This window comes from Lithobates pipiens, unplaced genomic scaffold, assembly GCF_037356315.1.
Source record: "Lithobates pipiens isolate NorthernLeopardFrog02 unplaced genomic scaffold, aLitPip1_a1.2 Scaffold_16, whole genome shotgun sequence".
Taxonomy (NCBI): domain Eukaryota; kingdom Metazoa; phylum Chordata; class Amphibia; order Anura; family Ranidae; genus Lithobates; species Lithobates pipiens.
The window spans coordinates 591,731,176-591,748,389 of NW_027507748.1; the positions used below are offsets into that span (position 1 = coordinate 591,731,176).

General features: G+C 40.6%; 1 protein-coding gene across 1 annotated transcript; it reads left to right on the forward strand.

Annotated features, from left to right (window-relative positions):
• Window positions 1–5,957: 5,957 nt before the first annotated feature.
• On the forward strand, window positions 5,958–16,678 carry LOC143983827 (keratin, type II cytoskeletal cochleal-like). The gene is made up of 9 exons (XM_077483925.1): window positions 5,958–6,432; window positions 8,597–8,805; window positions 12,296–12,356; window positions 12,445–12,540; window positions 12,684–12,848; window positions 14,125–14,250; window positions 14,635–14,855; window positions 15,755–15,783; window positions 16,294–16,678. Exons 1-9 carry the CDS (start codon window positions 6,010–6,012, stop codon window positions 16,461–16,463), a joined length of 1,500 nt encoding a protein of 499 aa, XP_077340051.1. The 5' UTR covers window positions 5,958–6,009; the 3' UTR covers window positions 16,464–16,678.
• The last annotated feature ends 536 nt before the right edge of the window (window positions 16,679–17,214 follow it).

The window sequence follows — 17,214 nt, forward strand, 5'->3', positions numbered from 1 at the left end:
ATATATATATATATATAAATATATATATATATAAATATATATATATATATATACTGTGTATATGCATTTGTGGTCAAAGCCCTATGGCCAATGCAAATATGAACAAATACACTTACCATAAGACATACAACATGAAATGGACCTGAAGTGTGCCCTGGTCTGATGGTCGGTATACCAAAATAAGGGGGCATACCCTAGATTAGAAATGAATATTTGTGAAGAGAAATAAATTTGAGAAATGCCCTGAAAAGGGGATGGGAGGGTGGGTACCGCATACAGGAAACCGGCAAAGGCCACAGGCGAGCAGGCTGGTTAAATACCCCCCGGGCTCCTCCCATAAATTCAGGCTACCATACTGGCATTTCTACTTATGGTCGAAGCCCTATGGCCAATATGGATATGAACAAATAGACTTACCATAAGACTTACAACATGAAATGGACCTGAAGTGTGCCCTGGTCTGATGGTCGGTATACCAAAATAAGGGGGCAAAAACATTCAGTTAGGGGTGTAGTTTTATTCGTTTTAGCTTTATTTATTGAGCAAGTTTGGTGAATGCTTGTGTCATTTCCTCCTTTGGATTGGGGATGTGCGAGGTAGGCAGAGTTCCACCTGCTTAGTCTCTTAGTGACGTGATCTGGGACCCATGCCGAGATGCTGCCAAGGCTGCTCCAGTACTAAAGAGTGACCAGAGTACTGACTGGGGTCGAGGTGTAGGCTGCATAGAAGAATCCCTATGTGTTTGATGAGCTGGCAGGCACTCAAGGGTTTGCCCAGAAAAGGTAATGGGGACTAGAGTTTGAGTGCTCCAGAAGGAGTGACAGTAGGTGATCGAGTATGGTTACTGGACACCAGACATTGTTTGTTTTATAGAGATGGATGTCTATCCTGGAACCTGATTGGAACCTGATTGCTGGGTTTTATACAGTTAGTAGCGAGCCAAGTGATGACTACGCAGAATTTGGCCTGCCTTTGCTGCAGGTTAACTTGCTAGGCCATCAGAACCCGTAGTAGGCTACGTAAATGGCTGCTAGTATAAGCCGGCTGGGGAGAAAGCCAAATGGCGAACTAGTAAAGATAGTAGACATATCCCGGAATATGACCACCTGGAATGAACGTACAGTGGACATTAAACTGGTGCTGCCAAGATAATTGCAGCAGCCTGTGCAGGAAGGATATAACTGAGAGCTATCTAGACCTGGCTTCATTAACAAGGTCGGCCTCGGCCTGGTTGTCGGTGGTGAAAGCCATGGCCTGTCCTGCCCAGAAATGATCCCAGAGTTGAGCGGCTGCTATGACCGGGTATAGCTTGAAGAGGGAGGAAGTCCGGGTAAACCCGGGGTTTAGGAGCATCTCTGAGGCCATGGTCCTGTAAACCAATGGTGGCCAAAAATTGCAGCAAAGCCTGTGGAGGCTGCGGTATCTTTCACTACCAGAGGTGATAGGGCGACATAGACAGTATAAACATTGCTATACCGACCCACATATTACACATCCACTATTGCGGTGGCATCTAAATTAAGGATCTGAAAGGGGTCCTGTGTCTGGGAGAGGAAGACCAGGAAGAGTGACATAAAGATCGACCCTGGGAAAGGACCTGTATTGCAGAATTGAGCATTCCCAAGAAAGACTGAACCTCCTTCTTGTTTCTTGGTACACCCCCATGTTTAGGTGAAGCCTTGGAGAACTGACCTGATGGGGGTCAGCTTGTCAAGGGGGAGGCTGGCCTGCATGGAGTTGTTAGTACGAAAGAGGTTAAAGTAGACCTCGGGCCTCGATTGTTGAGTTTTGGAGACCATAAGCTGAAGGACGTAACGGTTTTTAAAAGCGAGTCAGGTGGTGTCTGTATAGTACCTGGCTGCCAGTGCCACTAATGATAAATTGGCTAGGCCGTAGAAAACCATAAAGGGCCAGGTAGATAGCCACTTGGATGACTAGACTAGGGAATGTGCGAGGATTTTTACATGTCCCTAAAGATGGCAGTTGTGATGCGTTTGCCGTTGGCTATGGGCTGATGCTTCTGGATGCCACGTAGAGGGGATCTTACTGTATGGGCCGTAAAGACAGATGGCTCTCCGGGGTCCTGTAAGGATAAGAAATGCTGGATGCTGGTTAGGTATAGCCTGATAGTGTTACGAGAAGAAGCCAGCTGCGTGTGGCAACACGATACCTTGTGCAGGACGGAAGCTGAACTCAACTGTCCTAAGAGAGAAATGACAGACAGGAAACGGTGAGTGGCTCGTATGAGAATACCACTGGAGACAAGTGGCCAATTAAGTGCTGTGATGTGTGGCTGTTTGTGTGCCACTGGGAATGTACTTGCAAGGATTGCAAGAAGTTATGCTAAGTTGCATGCCTTGCCACGATTGCAAAAGTTGTGCCTAAATGTGTGCTTTCAATGATTGCCAGGGAGTTTATGTCACTGGAGATGTGTTTGTAGTAACTGTGAACTGAAGTTCATATTACTGCATGTGCTTGAAAAGACTGCAGGAGTTGTGCTTGAATGTGTGTTTGCAACGATTGCAAGAAGTCATGTTTGGATGCGTGCTTGCAACAATTGCAAGAAGTTATGCCAGGATGCATAGTTAGCTAGGTCGAAAAAGACACAAGTCCATCCAGTCCAACCATAAAAATAAATAAATAAAATATCGTACAATCCAACATACCCAATTCTTCACCCACAGCTGATCCAGAGGAAGGCAAAAAAAAAAAAAACAGCAGAGTATGCTCCAATTTGCTACAGCAGGGGAAAAAATTCCTTCCTGATCCCTAATATTAGTACCCCGTTATATTATGTACATTTAGGAAAGTATCCAAGCCTTTTCTTAAAGCAATCTACTGAGCTAGCCAGAACTGCGTGTTAGCAATGATTGCAATAAGTTTGTGCCTGGACATCTGCTTGTGATGATTGCAAGAAGTTTATGCTTGGATGTGTGCTTGCAGCGACTGCAAGAAGTTTATGCTTGGATATGTGTTTACAACGATTGCAGGGAGTTTATGCTTGGGTGTGTGCTTGCAGCGATTGCAAGAAGTTTGTGATTGGATGTGTGCTTGCAATGATTTCAAGAAGTTGTTCTTGGATGTGTATGAAATGAATCCGATATGAATCGGTTGTATGAAATGAATCTGATACGAACCGGTTATAGAATGTATGAAATGAATGCGATATAAATTGGACTGTGGAGAGTATGAAATTAATCCAGAATGAATCGCTGTTCTGCTGGCGTGACTAGATTTGAATCGGGCTGTAGCGTGTATGAAATTAAGCCAATAATAATCTTTTGTAATTGTATGTAATGAATCCTGATACGAGCTGGTTGTAAAGTGTATGAAACAAAACCAACATGTATTGGATTGTATGACTATAAGGTGAAGTAGCAGTGAGGCGAAGGTTTTTTAACAAATTAATTGAGACCCTGGCTGAACTTCGAAGGAAGACTGCATGTGGTTTTTTTTTTTGTGTCGTAGAGGCGTCAGAGCTCGCACATCCGTGGAGTCATGTTTAGGAAAAATAGAAAGGATTCGATCTGTAGTGACTGCCGGAGTTTTTTGTGTCGTAGAGGCGTCAGAGCTCGCACATCCGTGGAGTCATGTTTAGGAAAAATAGAAAGGATTCGATCTGTAGTGACTGCCGGAGTTGGGGGGAATGACAGGCAACATATGAATGATACCTGTAATGCTGAAATTACAGGTGCGAATCGATGCATTGTTGGTATGAGTGGATTTGACTCAAGCGACAAGTGCGTGAAATGAAATGAGTGAAATGTTTTGCCGTGATATAGGCATAAACCGGTATGTCGTGACTGCGATAAACAATGAGCCAGACGACAAGCTACGAGTCAAACTGTGGAGCGTGGAATGAAATGAGTCCAAGCCAACTGGGGCATACAGGGATGAATCGATGCCTCGCGGTTGCCATCGGATTGAAATCGGAGCTGGTTGATTATTATCATCTTCTATTGATAATCCCATCTGTAACATTGTAGCACTGAATGTGCAAGAATTGTTTTCCGGTCTATAACTTTTAGATATTTTGTATGTTTTAAAGATTTGTTTAATAAAATAAAAAAATGTTTTATATATATAGCTTGGTTATGTTTAGCCTTTGTATGGTACAATGAATGTCCAAAATATCCTCAAATTATTGTAAATGTTCTTTTTCATATTTTTATAATTTTTTCTCATGTGTTGTTAAATGTTCAACCTCATACAAAATAACTGTTTGTAAGATGTAATACAGCATTATGCACAACCAGGCACAGCACATTTTTCACAGCAAACTTGAGTCAGGAAACAGTCAGGAAACAGTTTGTTTTATTAAGGGAAATAAGCTTGGATGGGGATAGGGGTAGTATGGGATGCCCACTTGACTTGAATAACTTCTTCAGGGATAGCTAACTATATACAGTCTATATGTACAATTTCTATATACACTCCTCTTCTGCCTCCTGCACAGACTTGCTTGCAGAACAAAAATTACAGATCCAGCTGGAACACTGTGTGAATGGGATCTGACAGGGCAGCCACCTTAACACTCCATCTCTTTTTTTTCCCATGAACAATTTCTTTATTAAGGGTTATGAGAACATACATCAGATATTCAAGAAATTATTTTCCATAACAGTGTTTTCAAAAAGCTAATAACAATAGTACATAATACTTAACCAACAAATGGAACCGTTTCAGAATAAGTTTTGCTCAAAATGATCTATTCCTGATGAAACCTGTCCTTCGCCCGGGGCCCAGGCAAGTCTTGTTTACCTTCAGCTATGTTTAAAGAGAAGCGGAGAGAGAGAGAAAGAGCGAAAGAAGAAAAAAAAAAAGGGGGGGTCCTTATAATTACTTGTCATTGATAGTGTTTGTCACGCTGAGTGTGAGGAGAGGGGGTGATATCATCACCAGCAACCCTCTAGTCTAGTCTACTCCTAAAAGGGGGTGGGTCATCCTACATCAACTTTCATGCACAAGTGGATCAGCCCTCTCTAAGGGTGGCATAAGCCTGAGTGTTTTTGAAGGACAACCAGGGGTTTCATGTTACTGCATAAGCGGCCATTTTATCTAGTGCCGTGTGGATGATCTCTTCCATGGCTGCTGTCTGGTTAATCTGGTTCGTCCAACACTCCATCTCTAGCTTCCACTCGAAGTCTGCTGCCCATGCTGGGCTGGCTTTGAGTATTTATGTGGTGGCCTGCCCCCTGCCAACGCATCCTGTTGGGGATTGGTCAGGGCCTTCATGAATACTCCAAGCAGATCCTCCTAACCTTCCTCCCATTCTTCTGGGAGTTTTTCAAAAGTTCCTGAAGTAGGGGGAGGTACCAGAGATGCTGCCTGCTGAGTCATACTGTAGACTCACCACTGTAACTTTGCTCTTGCTAGAGACTTACCATGCAAGTTTGCTGCAAATTGGAAAAGTGCCAACTACAACTTGTGCTTCTAGGGCTCTGCAAGTGTACAACTTGCCAGTGAAAATGTGCAGCAAGTTACCAAGACTTACAATTCAACACTGCCACAAATTTGTGGCAAGTTATCCTTGCTATCTGGGAAGTTCATCAGCAGTCCCTACGGGGTGTGTTACATAACCTTAACATGATTCAGTGAAATCCCTGAAATTCAATATCTTGATTTTTTTTTAAGTATTGGGCCATTCCAAGTAGAACCAACTTGTAAGGCATTACTGGGACACATACACAATATGGTAATTGTTTATTGTAAGAACATCAGCTCATATTGCTTATACTAATATAACATTGTTTTATTATATTATTAGCCACTAGTAAAAGTGTCACAGCTTTGAAAATATAGGTGGGTTACTGTTTTATTTTCTGTGACAAACGGATAAACTATTATCATCAAGCTAAAATCATAGGAAGTCATAACAATGTCAATATTATTAACTACACCCAGTTTAGTATAAAAAGAGCCTAGCAAGTGTCAGTGCATTGAACATTGCTCTGGAGAGTAGACAGCACCTTGGATTCTCTGTGTATCAACTCTAAGAAGAGATCCATCATGTCTCACCGCTCCATCCTGGCCTCATCTGGACATAAGCACTTCAGTTCCGTTTCTGTTTGTTTGCCCAAACCTTCCAGGTCACACAGCTTCTTATCACACTCTTCTAAAAATGTTCACCAGACCCAGCATTGTTTCAGCAGCAAGAGTGACCATTCTGTTGGGTCAAAGGGACCTAAGATTTCAGTGGGAAGTTTCCATGTAGGAAAAAGACATGGACATGGATCTGGATTTGGTATTGTTGGACATGGTCATGGATTTAAAGGAATGTCTGGTTCTGGAGGGATCACAGCAGTTACTGTAAACCAGGGTCTTCTGGCTCCTCTCAATCTGGAAATTGACTCAAACATCCAAAGAGTTAGAACAGAAGAAAAGAACCAAATTAAGGGCCTGAATAATAAATTTGCCTCCTTTATTGACAAGGTGAGAATTGTCAAGTTCATTTATAATGAAAGGAAAAGATACATACAAGGTAATATGATTAAGTGGCCGACAATATTTATAAGGTAAACAAGAAAGGCACATCAAGGTGTATGTGTTATGTTGTGTTTGATTAAAGTCCTAAAGTTGTGTCCCTAAATGTGCAATTTATTTAGCATGTACAACCAGTGCAGTTTGATGTTATCATGTATGACTGTCCCCACAATGTCATACACAGGCTGTCTATGTAAATATACTGCCCTTAATATAGTGAATATAAATTCAATAGGGCTGATTTACTAAAGGTTTAGAGAATTGTAATACAAAAGTTGTGATTAACTGATTCCCAATTAGCCGCCATCATTATAATGAGGCAGGCTGGCACAGCTGCATGAATCGCTGTAGGTGTGCATCGGCCACTGTAAGAGCGATATAGGGGGCGCACGCGTGATGCCAGAGCCAATGAGCATGGCCAGCAGTTTTGATTTTCCGTGATCTGTGTATGTAAAACAGATCCCCATTTTGAGAGGGGAGTAGGGAGAGATCTGCTGTTCCTAGTGATCAGGAACAGCAATCTCTCTCCTCCTTCAGTCAGTACACTTCCCCCCACAGTTATATACACCTCCCTAGGGAGAACTTAACCCTTGATCACGTCCTAGTGTTAACCCCATTCCCTACCAATGACATTTATACAGTAATCAGTGGCTATTTTTAGATCTGATCGCTGTATAAATGTCACTGGTCCCAAAAAAGTGTCTGATTTGTCTGCCGTAATGTCGCAGCCCCGGTAAAAATTGCAGATCACTACCACTACTAGTAAAAAATAAATAAGTAATTAAAATGCCATAAATCTATTCACTACATTGTAGATGTGATAACTTTTATGCAAACCAATTAATGTAAGCTTATTGCAATTTTTTTTACCAACAATATGTAGAAGAATACATATTGACCTAAACTGATGAAGACTTTTTTTTTTGGATATTAATTATAGCAAAAAGTAAAAAATATTGTTATTTTTTCAAAATTGTCACTCTTTTTTTATTTATAGCGCAAAAAATAAAAACCACAGAGGTGATCAGTAGGGATGGACCGAACACCCTCCTGTTTAGTTTGCAGCAGAATATGCGAACAGGCAAAAAATTTGGCAGAGCACACAAACTAGTAAAGTAAATCAGCCTCATTGACTTTAAATGAAAGTATGAAAACATACTCTTCAGCCTCCTAAATGAACCAATTTTCATATGAATGATATGCAGGTAATTCTAGTGAACTTGTAAAAAAAAGTTAAAACTGCACTAAATAACATCTATCCCTACAAACAAAAATAAGCAGCAATTTTATGTGCAACACAATCGCAAACTAAAAAGTATAAAAATGAATAAAATCAAGCTGATTAAATAAAGTACATGTAAACAACCAAATAGAATCATATGAATGTGAAAATAGAAAGTCCACACTTAATATGATGAAGTGAATGTTTCCATATCAGTGTCCATCATCCATCACCAAAAGCAAGTGAATCCATCACCAGCTTTAGAAACTGCTTACCAGCTCCAGTGGACCATTTGTCACAGGGGGTCAAAAAAGGCCTATGGTTTATAACCCAGCCGAAGCCTTTCTCCGCGTCTTCAATTCACTCCACTCACTCGATGATGTTCAATAAATACGTTAGAGGTTGGACCCCAGAAAGAAACCAAAGGCTGCACAACAAACAACCCATCCATAGGGACACAAAAGAGGTTGTTTGGTTGTTTCCCGACTGACACACCAAACTTCAGGCTATTTTATCCATTCATTGTTGTGAATGAGAACTTTTACAATTAACCCAGAGATGTTTTACTCTACTTACTTTCACTTTATCATATTAAATGTGAACTTTCTATTTTCATATTCATATGATTCTATTTGGTTGTGTATATGGACTTTATTTAATTTTCGCAATTTATTTATTTTTTATAATTCCAATAAACTGTGTTATTAATGGAAACATAGATGTGAATACTCTATACTAAATTATACCGTCCCAGTCCAAGAACATGGGAAATATTATAATAAAATGCTTTTGCCAATCTGGCTTAGGTTCAAGTGAAAGCATGTACAGTGTATTATTGTATGTTATCCCATTTCTATACCCATAAGCAATTATTTTATACTCCTAACACAGGTAAGATTTTTGGAACAGCAGAACAAGATGCTGGAGACCAAATGGTCTCTTCTACAAGAGCAGAAGACAGCCAGATTTCAGATTGAACCTCTGTTTGAGGCTTTTATTGGCAACCTCAGGAGACAACTGGAGAATCTAGAATGTGAGAGAGCTCCCCTGGATGCAGAGAGGAACAGCATGGAGGGCACTGTAGTAGAACTAAGGAGAAGGTACCAATACTATTACACATTAATGCATACATGTATGGGGTACCCTGCCAGGCTCAGACTGCCAATATGGAAATTCTAGTATTAGTCCTTGATGGGTTTACTTCCTCTTTCATTCCCTGCAAAGGCAAAGCATAATGGACTACTATGCATCGCATAGTAGCCCATTATGTGTCACTTACCTGACACAGGAGCCAGCGAAGTCACCGCTGTCCCCTGTAGTCCGGCGCATCCATCTTCTCGGTAGGGTCTCGCAGCTCCGCCGCTGTCATTCGGTGAAGCCGCGATGACGTCACTCCTGCGCATGTGCACGGGAGCCAACACACGTGGCATCGCGTGGCATCTTCGTCATTGACGATGCCATGCTCAGTGCGCCTGCACGCCGCTGTCTACGCGCAAATATCTCCTAAACCATATAGGTTTAGGAGATATTTCTTGGACCTACAGGTAAGCCTTAATCTAGGCTTACCTGTAGGTCAAAGTGGTTTGTAAGGGTTTACAACCACTTTAAGTCCTAGCATCTAGTTCTTAAAGCAGAGCTAAGCTCACAATTAAACTGTTTCTCAAAATAAAGCCTGTTAGAAATGTTCTTTATGTTATTAAATCCTTAATAAAAAATTCTTAAATAAAACACATCCAGTGTATGCTACATTTAAGGCATGCCTCTGGTGGTAACTGTCACAGGTGCCAGTGTGTTTTATATATACTGTATGTATGTATGTATATATATATATATATATATATATATATATATATATATATATATATTTTTTTTTTTTTGTTTTTTTTTTTTTTTCTTGGAAATGTATTGATAATAAATAGTAAAAAAAATGAGAAAAATGCATTTTCCTATAATTTTTCCTAACACAACATCTACAGAATTTGAGAACCCCCAGATATTTACCACAAAATATATTAATTCAAGTCTGCTGAGTGCAACTTTCAGGTAATGTAGCAATATTGTAAAACTCAAAGTGAACATATACAATTTAGGAAATCTTTATTCTTTTTTAATGCTACAATGCATGCAGGGGAAAAAAATGTTTTTTGGAAATAATTTGCGCAATGTTACAGTAAGATTAAATCTTATTGACGTGGGCACAAATGATTACAATGGTGACTTTTTCATATTTTCCACCATATTATAAGTTAAGATGACATTGTATTCACTTACATTAGCAATTGATGCAAACATCATTCCTATCATCCAACCAACATTACACTTCCGCTATAAATACTAAACAATACTAAACATACTAAACTTCCGATATAAATACTAAACAGAAGCATAGGAGTTGATTTACTAAATTCAAATGGACTTTGCACTTTGCAAAGTGCAGTTGCCCCAGTGCTTAGTAAATGAGGTAAGGCTTCACAATACAAAGGGCACCCAATGATGTGTAGAGCTACTGTTCTTTTACTAAACTCCAGAGCAATTGCACTTGCAGAGTAAATCTGCACTTTGCAAAGTACACAGTCTTTTTGCCTTTAGCATATCTCCCAACTTTTGAAGTTGAGAATGAGGGACATTTAGGAGGAGATTGACCTGTAGCAAGCTTAGTGTGCCGTGGCAAAATGTGGGTGTGCTTAAATTATGCTGGCTGGGAAGGGATAATCTGACATCCCCTGTGTGCCTCTACTACTATCCCCTTTAGCTACAGAGGCAGCACCTGTGGGTGTATATATACTGTATCCACAATGCTTTGCTTCACATTTGCGGCATTAATTATACCCTCTGTTGAACGTCACCCATTCAAGTGAATGGCACTGTTCTGCAAGTACCCCACAACTGTGTGCAATGCACATGGTTGCAGCATGCTAATGTGGGGTTGAAGGGGTTAAACACCTCTTTATCACCTGCCAAATGCTCTCTGAAAAGCAATCTGAATATTTTTTCCCCCATATAGCAGATGCTGGGCAGGCTAGTTTCGAGCTGGCAGTGCACGGTCATGGTGAGCACCCCAAGCCGGTTTCTTGAAATTATGCAGTTGGTGCTGGCACGCTGATCTGTGCACCAAGACGTGTGTTAGGGGTTACTACACATTACAGCTCACCATTTTGGTTGCTAGAGGTCACTGCTCACTGATTGCTGCTCATTGATTGGTTGCTAGAGGTTATTACACATTACTAGAGGTTACTACAGATTACCGCTCAGTGATTGTGTGCTAGAGGTTACTACACATTACCACTCACCATTTGGTTACTAGAGGTTATTCCACATTACCACTCACCATTCAATTACTAGAGGTTACAACACATTACTGCTTACCATTTGCTTACTAGAGGTTATTGCACATTGCCGCTTACCATTCCATTACTAGAGGTCATTGCATATTACCACTCATCATTTCGTTACTAGAGATTACTGCACATTACCAGTCACCATTCAGTTGCTAGAGGTTACTGCACACTGATTGCCTGCAACTCAGTGTCCCCCTCTACAAGTTGTTCAGTCCTGCCCCTGCTTTATTAATCTCCACCCCCGATGCGGATAGAAGGCTGCTGAAGAAGAATGCACATACAGCCCGCTCTGTGTCTCTTTGATCTCTGTGAGTGTTGACCGGAGAAGTTGGGAGGGCGGCATCACAGAGAGCCCACTCTGCCTCACACCCTAACATATACTCACAGCCTCCCCGGTCCTGACAGAGGGAGAAGCAGGCTCTGTAGAACATGCAGCCCACAGCTGTGCCCCTGTCACAGTGTGGCCACAAGAGAACAAGTGGGGGTGATCGGCTGCACCCACTACAGCGATACCACTGCCTCCAGGGAAACTGTCTACCATTTGTCCCGACCCCGCTCTTACCTTACTTACAGGAACAACTTGAAGCTAGGAGTTGGGGGGGGGGATCTGGGAAGGAGAGCGGCTCTGCACAAAGGTACTTTTCTCCGCAGTGCGCACCCGCTGCTGTCATTGGTTACCAGGACGCTGGGGAGGGGGCTGGCTGCAGTGAGGACACTCCCACTGAGTGGAGCCCAGTGTCGGAACTTGATCCGGCACTGGGAGCTGGGACTCCAGCCCAGAAATGTGGGACCCTGGGACTTACCACAAATCACGGGAAAATTCTGCAGTATCTAGGACAATTGGGAGGTATGCCTTTAGTAAATCAACTCCATAATGTTTGCATTCGTTTCTGCAGTGCACCCTTATGCTGTTTTGAAATGGGACAATTGAAATGGGAATCAGTAGCTCCTGTGTGCCCCAGCAGGGGCTTCCGCCAAAATCCCTGCTGGGGCGCATAGGAGCTACTGATTCCCATTTCAATTGTACCATTTCAAAATAGCACTGGGACAAATAGTCACTCTACTCACACCATTTTAAATTGGTACTGGTGAATCAAATAGTTTAGAATGTTAAAAACAACTAAACATGGGTTTGAGGCATAAAGATTAGCAATACAAATATTACAAAAATTGGATTAAAACAGTTAATAATATACAGATTGTTTAGCATGTAACGAACATATGAGAAAAAAAAAAACTTGTCTTTTTACAGATATGAAGATGAAGTCAACAGAAGAACAGGTGCCGAGAATGAATTTGTTTCTCTGAAGAGGGTAAACATTTTAAAATTAGTCACAACTTTCTGTATTGTCTGTTAAAGCAACACTAATAACACAAATAACTCTGTATTTCTAACTTTAGGATGTTGATGCTGCTTTCATGAACAAAGCTGAACTTCAGGCCAAGGCCGACTCCCTGAGCGATGAGATCAGCTTCCTTAGGACCCTGTATGATGCGGTAAATAATGCTCCTTTTCGGTCATAAGTACAATTCTAAATGTAATTTATACTGCTGTACATGCTGTACACATTTATATATATTTATATAGACTTATATAGACTTTTATATAGACTTGCTGTACATATTTGCTACATTTTCAGGAAATCAATCAACTCCAAGCTCAGATTTCCGACACTTCAGTTCTTGTGTCCATGGACAACAGCCGAGACCTAGACATCAATGGTATCATCGCCGATGTCAGAGCTCAATATGAAGAGATTGCTAACAGAAGCAGAGCAGAGGCTGAAGCCATGTACCAATCCAGGGTGAGTGTGTTATAATTGGAGCTACAGTTTCCGTTACATCAGAGGGGGCGGGGTCACCCACACGTCACTGGGGAACCCCTGGCTTCCCTCTCCAGCGTCAGAGGGGCGGGGTCAGGTGACGGGTGGCCCCGCCCTCCTAATATAAGAAACGTCAGCGCTGGGATCTCTGCAGTGTCTCCGGAGTGGAGACAGAAGAAGGATGTATGGACAGCGCTGGACTGAGAGATCCCCCGTCGCTGGATATGATCATCCATCGCTGGACCCCGGAGACCCTTCGCTGGATAGCAAGAGTGGATTAGCACCGCTGGAATCTTTTTTTTATTTTTTTTATTTTTAATAAAGGAATTTTTCAAAAGTGTGTTTGTCTTATTTAACCATTTTGACACTTTCTTTGTGAAATGGTAGGGGTACTTTTGTACCCCCTTACCATTTCAAACAGGGGGGGGCCGGGATCTGGGGGTCCCCTTGTTAAAGGGGGCTTCCAGATTCTGATAAGGCCCCCGCCCGCAGACCCTCACAACCAACGGCCAGGGTTGTGAGGATGAGGCCCTTGTCCTCATCAACATGGGGACAAGGTGCTTTGAGGGGTCACAGACCCCCAAAGCATCCTCCCAATGTTGAGGGTATGTGGCCTGGTACGGTTCAGGAGGGAGGGGGGGCCGCTCTATCGTCCCCCCTCTTTTCCTGCGGCCTGCCAGGTTGCGTGCACGGATAAAGGGTCTGATATGGATTTTTAGGGGGACCCCCACATCAATTTTTTTTAAAATTTGATGCGGAGTTCCCCTTAATATCCATATCAGACCTGAAGGGTCTGGTTATGGATATTTAGGGGTACCCCACGTCAATTTTTTTTTTTTTTTGACACGGGGTTCCCCTTAATATCCATGTCAGACCTGAAGGGCCTGGTAATTGAATTTAGGGGAACCCCCACGCTTTTTTTTTTTCTTTTTTTTATCAATGAATGAATGAATTGTCGGTTAATGCAGAGAACACTCATTGAGTGTTCTCTGTATTACGGGACCCGACAATAGCCGCAAGTGATTTTAAAAGACTTTTTTTCCTGCACAAATGACACTCGAACTCGAAGCTCATCCCTAGTGCAGATATATGAAAATACTTTTTTTATCTGTTTTATATTATTGTTACAAATAAATAATGTTTACCAACCACTCTACCTCCACAAGTCAATTGCCTCATTTAAAGTCCCACATCCCACCTTAAAACATTTGGTTTTCACAAATATTCTGAATTTTCTAATTTTTTTTATTATCTACAGTTTGAAGACCTGCGAATGGCAGCTGGAAGAAATGGAAACGATCTGCAGAACAGCCAAAATGAGATTGCGGATCTCAATCGAACAATTCAGAAGCTTAAAGGTGAAATTGAATGTGCCAAATCCCAGGTATGAATCCAGAGCCTTTTTTATTATTTTATGTCCAACTTTACAATATTGTTAGCACCTCTGATTTAGGGTTTTTAACAGTTTCATATTGCTTGTTTAGATGAATGTTTAATGTTATCTTTTTCCAGATTTAGACTTACCAGAAATGTTTTTTACTTCCCATTTTACATTTTTATATTGAATATATAAAAAAAATTCTTTGTAATATGTAATTTATAGATTTTTTTGTTGCTATAAATAGAACATTTTCAGCACTTGTTTCATTGAGATCCTTTTTGCTCATGTATATTTTGTCAAGCTTATTGAACTCAAATAAAACAAAACAGGTGATACTCAATTTACCAGATTAAAAAATAAGAATGCATGTTATTTAATAATTTCTAGCGTGCTGCACTTGAAGTTGCCATCAGGGAAGCTGAGGAAAGTGGTGAAGCTGCTGTCAGGGATGCAAAGCAAAAATTGTCTGAATTGGAGGCTGCCCTACAGAATGCCAAACAGGACATGGCTCGCCAACTAAGAGAATATCAGGAACTGATGAATGTTAAACTGGCTCTGGATATTGAGATTGCCACTTATAAGAAAATGCTGGAAGGAGAAGAGCACAGGTATATATTTCACATGTCAGACAAGGAACGTGCTAACTGGAAGATAAAACAAAGATATTACTTCATCAGTCGTCTGCTGCTCTTTTAATATCCATTGCCAGGCTTGGGGTAGGGATGTGGCCTAGCTGTGTTATTTAGCTGCATCAGAGAAAAGTCAGGTCACCAGGATGACTGTGCTGTGTGGCAGAGCCAGAGTGTAAATTTCAGTATGGACATCAAGAGTATTATTAGACTGGGGGGTCTGCAATAGTTGTAGATTCCTACAGACATAAATATTTTTACTAATCTGTCACAATTGGGCAGCAATATTCAAATGGACAGGTACTGTATGTAAAGGTCAGAACCAAGGAATCTGAATTTTCTTTATATGTAAGAAATACATTTTTGTTCTCAACCCAGATAGCAAATATAACTTGCCACAAATTTGTGGCAGCGTTGATTTGTAAATCTGTTAACTTGCTGCACATTTTTCGTTGGCGAGTTGTACACCTGCAGAGCAAGTCTCTAGCAAGAGTGAAGTTGCAGTGGTGAGTCTATAGCAAGAACTCTGTAAGTCTACAGCATGAAAATTCAGCTACAGTGACCCCTGTGGTGGGATGAATATTGCACAACATAACTGAACCAGAACTTGCAGCAGACTTGCAGAATGTTTGCAAAGTTATTCTGGAGTCATGCAATGCAGACATGCTGCAATTGTGCAACAAACTTGTAAAGCCTGGTAAGTCTAGCAATAGCTTAGCAAGTCATTGTCAAACTTGGAGCACAATCACTTGTTATCTGGGATTCTGCCTGATAACCTCTTCATTTGTTATTTACCAGTTAATGTTCATAGCTGTAAGAAAAAAAAACTTACAAAATGGAATTCATGATAAAGTTCTGTTAATTTTTCTCTTTTTCAGGATAGGTGCAGAGGGACATGTAAACATTTGTAAGTAAAACAATGTGTTCCATATATAATAAAAACCTATTCGTAAATTCACACACAGTATTAATGTGAATTATATGCCTCCCACATTTAGTGTGGAAATATTTTGAATATAGTTTATTTACATAATGAATAATTTATAATTTCTATTAGTTATTCTTACCACAGATACTATACTAAACTATTATGTGTTAATGTTTTGGGGATTAATAATACTGTGCACAGATCATGATGTGCAGTTTCTAATTTCAGGCAAATACAATCCAAACTAACTACACCTATCTTTATATTCTAAAATATAGAGACAAGAGGACTAGGGAGGGTGGGTTAATTTATCTTTGATTAAAGTATACTTGCCCTTGAAGAAAATTTTAGTAGACTTGCTGGATTCATAATAGTGCACTTCCCTACTTGTCTTCACTACTACTGAACTACTTTGACTGAACATATATTTACATATTGCCTGGAATGGCAAAGCTTACCATATTGACATAACCTATCCATTTGTTACAGCTGTCCTGCACTCCAGCACTGGAGGAAAACACCATTCATCAGGAAAGTCTCATGAATCTAGTGGCCACCACCAACAACACCAACACCACCATCATCATAAGGGAGGGTTCAGCTCCAGAAGCCATGTCCCCATAAGCAAGCATCAATCCAGCCATGGACATCACTGCTAAAGTGAAGACCTATATACAGAGATATGATGAAGATGCTCAATCGATACATGGCATAAAAGCCTACATAGAAATGTAGAAATCTCCTTTTCATATTATGTCTATGTATGAATTAGGGGTGCTGGCTTGCTTATTAGTGTAGTCTAAATATAATGCTTGTTGTATATATTTGTGACATTGTATGCTTTAAAATGCTTCAATAAACAGTTATGTTCTGACATCTGCTGTAATTATAAAGACTGACACTAGCTCAAATTACATTTCCCACAGAACATTTAGAGTAGTTGTTGATTTACAGTTCTAATTTTGAGCACTGGGAGTATAAAAATGGATGAAGAAACAAGCTCAGCTCATTTCCTCTTTATATCACCCTAATTTAGACAGAAAACACATATTATGCATGTCTGCTAAGCCGATTTTTACCATTGCCCCATTAAAATCTATTGTATAATGTCCCACTGACACACTTTAGTGCATGCCCTGGTAGATGCAGTTTAACCTACCAGCTGCAGCAAGTTGGACTAACGATCAGCTCTAGAACAACCTTTATCTACTAGGGTTCTGTGACATCCTAGGATTCCTGCTAAGTTGCTAGGGGTTCAAAAAGCTTTCAGCAATTTGGAATTGATTTCCCATTTATACTGACAGACTATTGAGTTATAGAACAAAGGGTATATAAAAATGATTTTCCATTGTCAAATATGATAGGTATGTTACATTGTTTAATCTTTTTTTTGCTCCTTTTTGACCATAG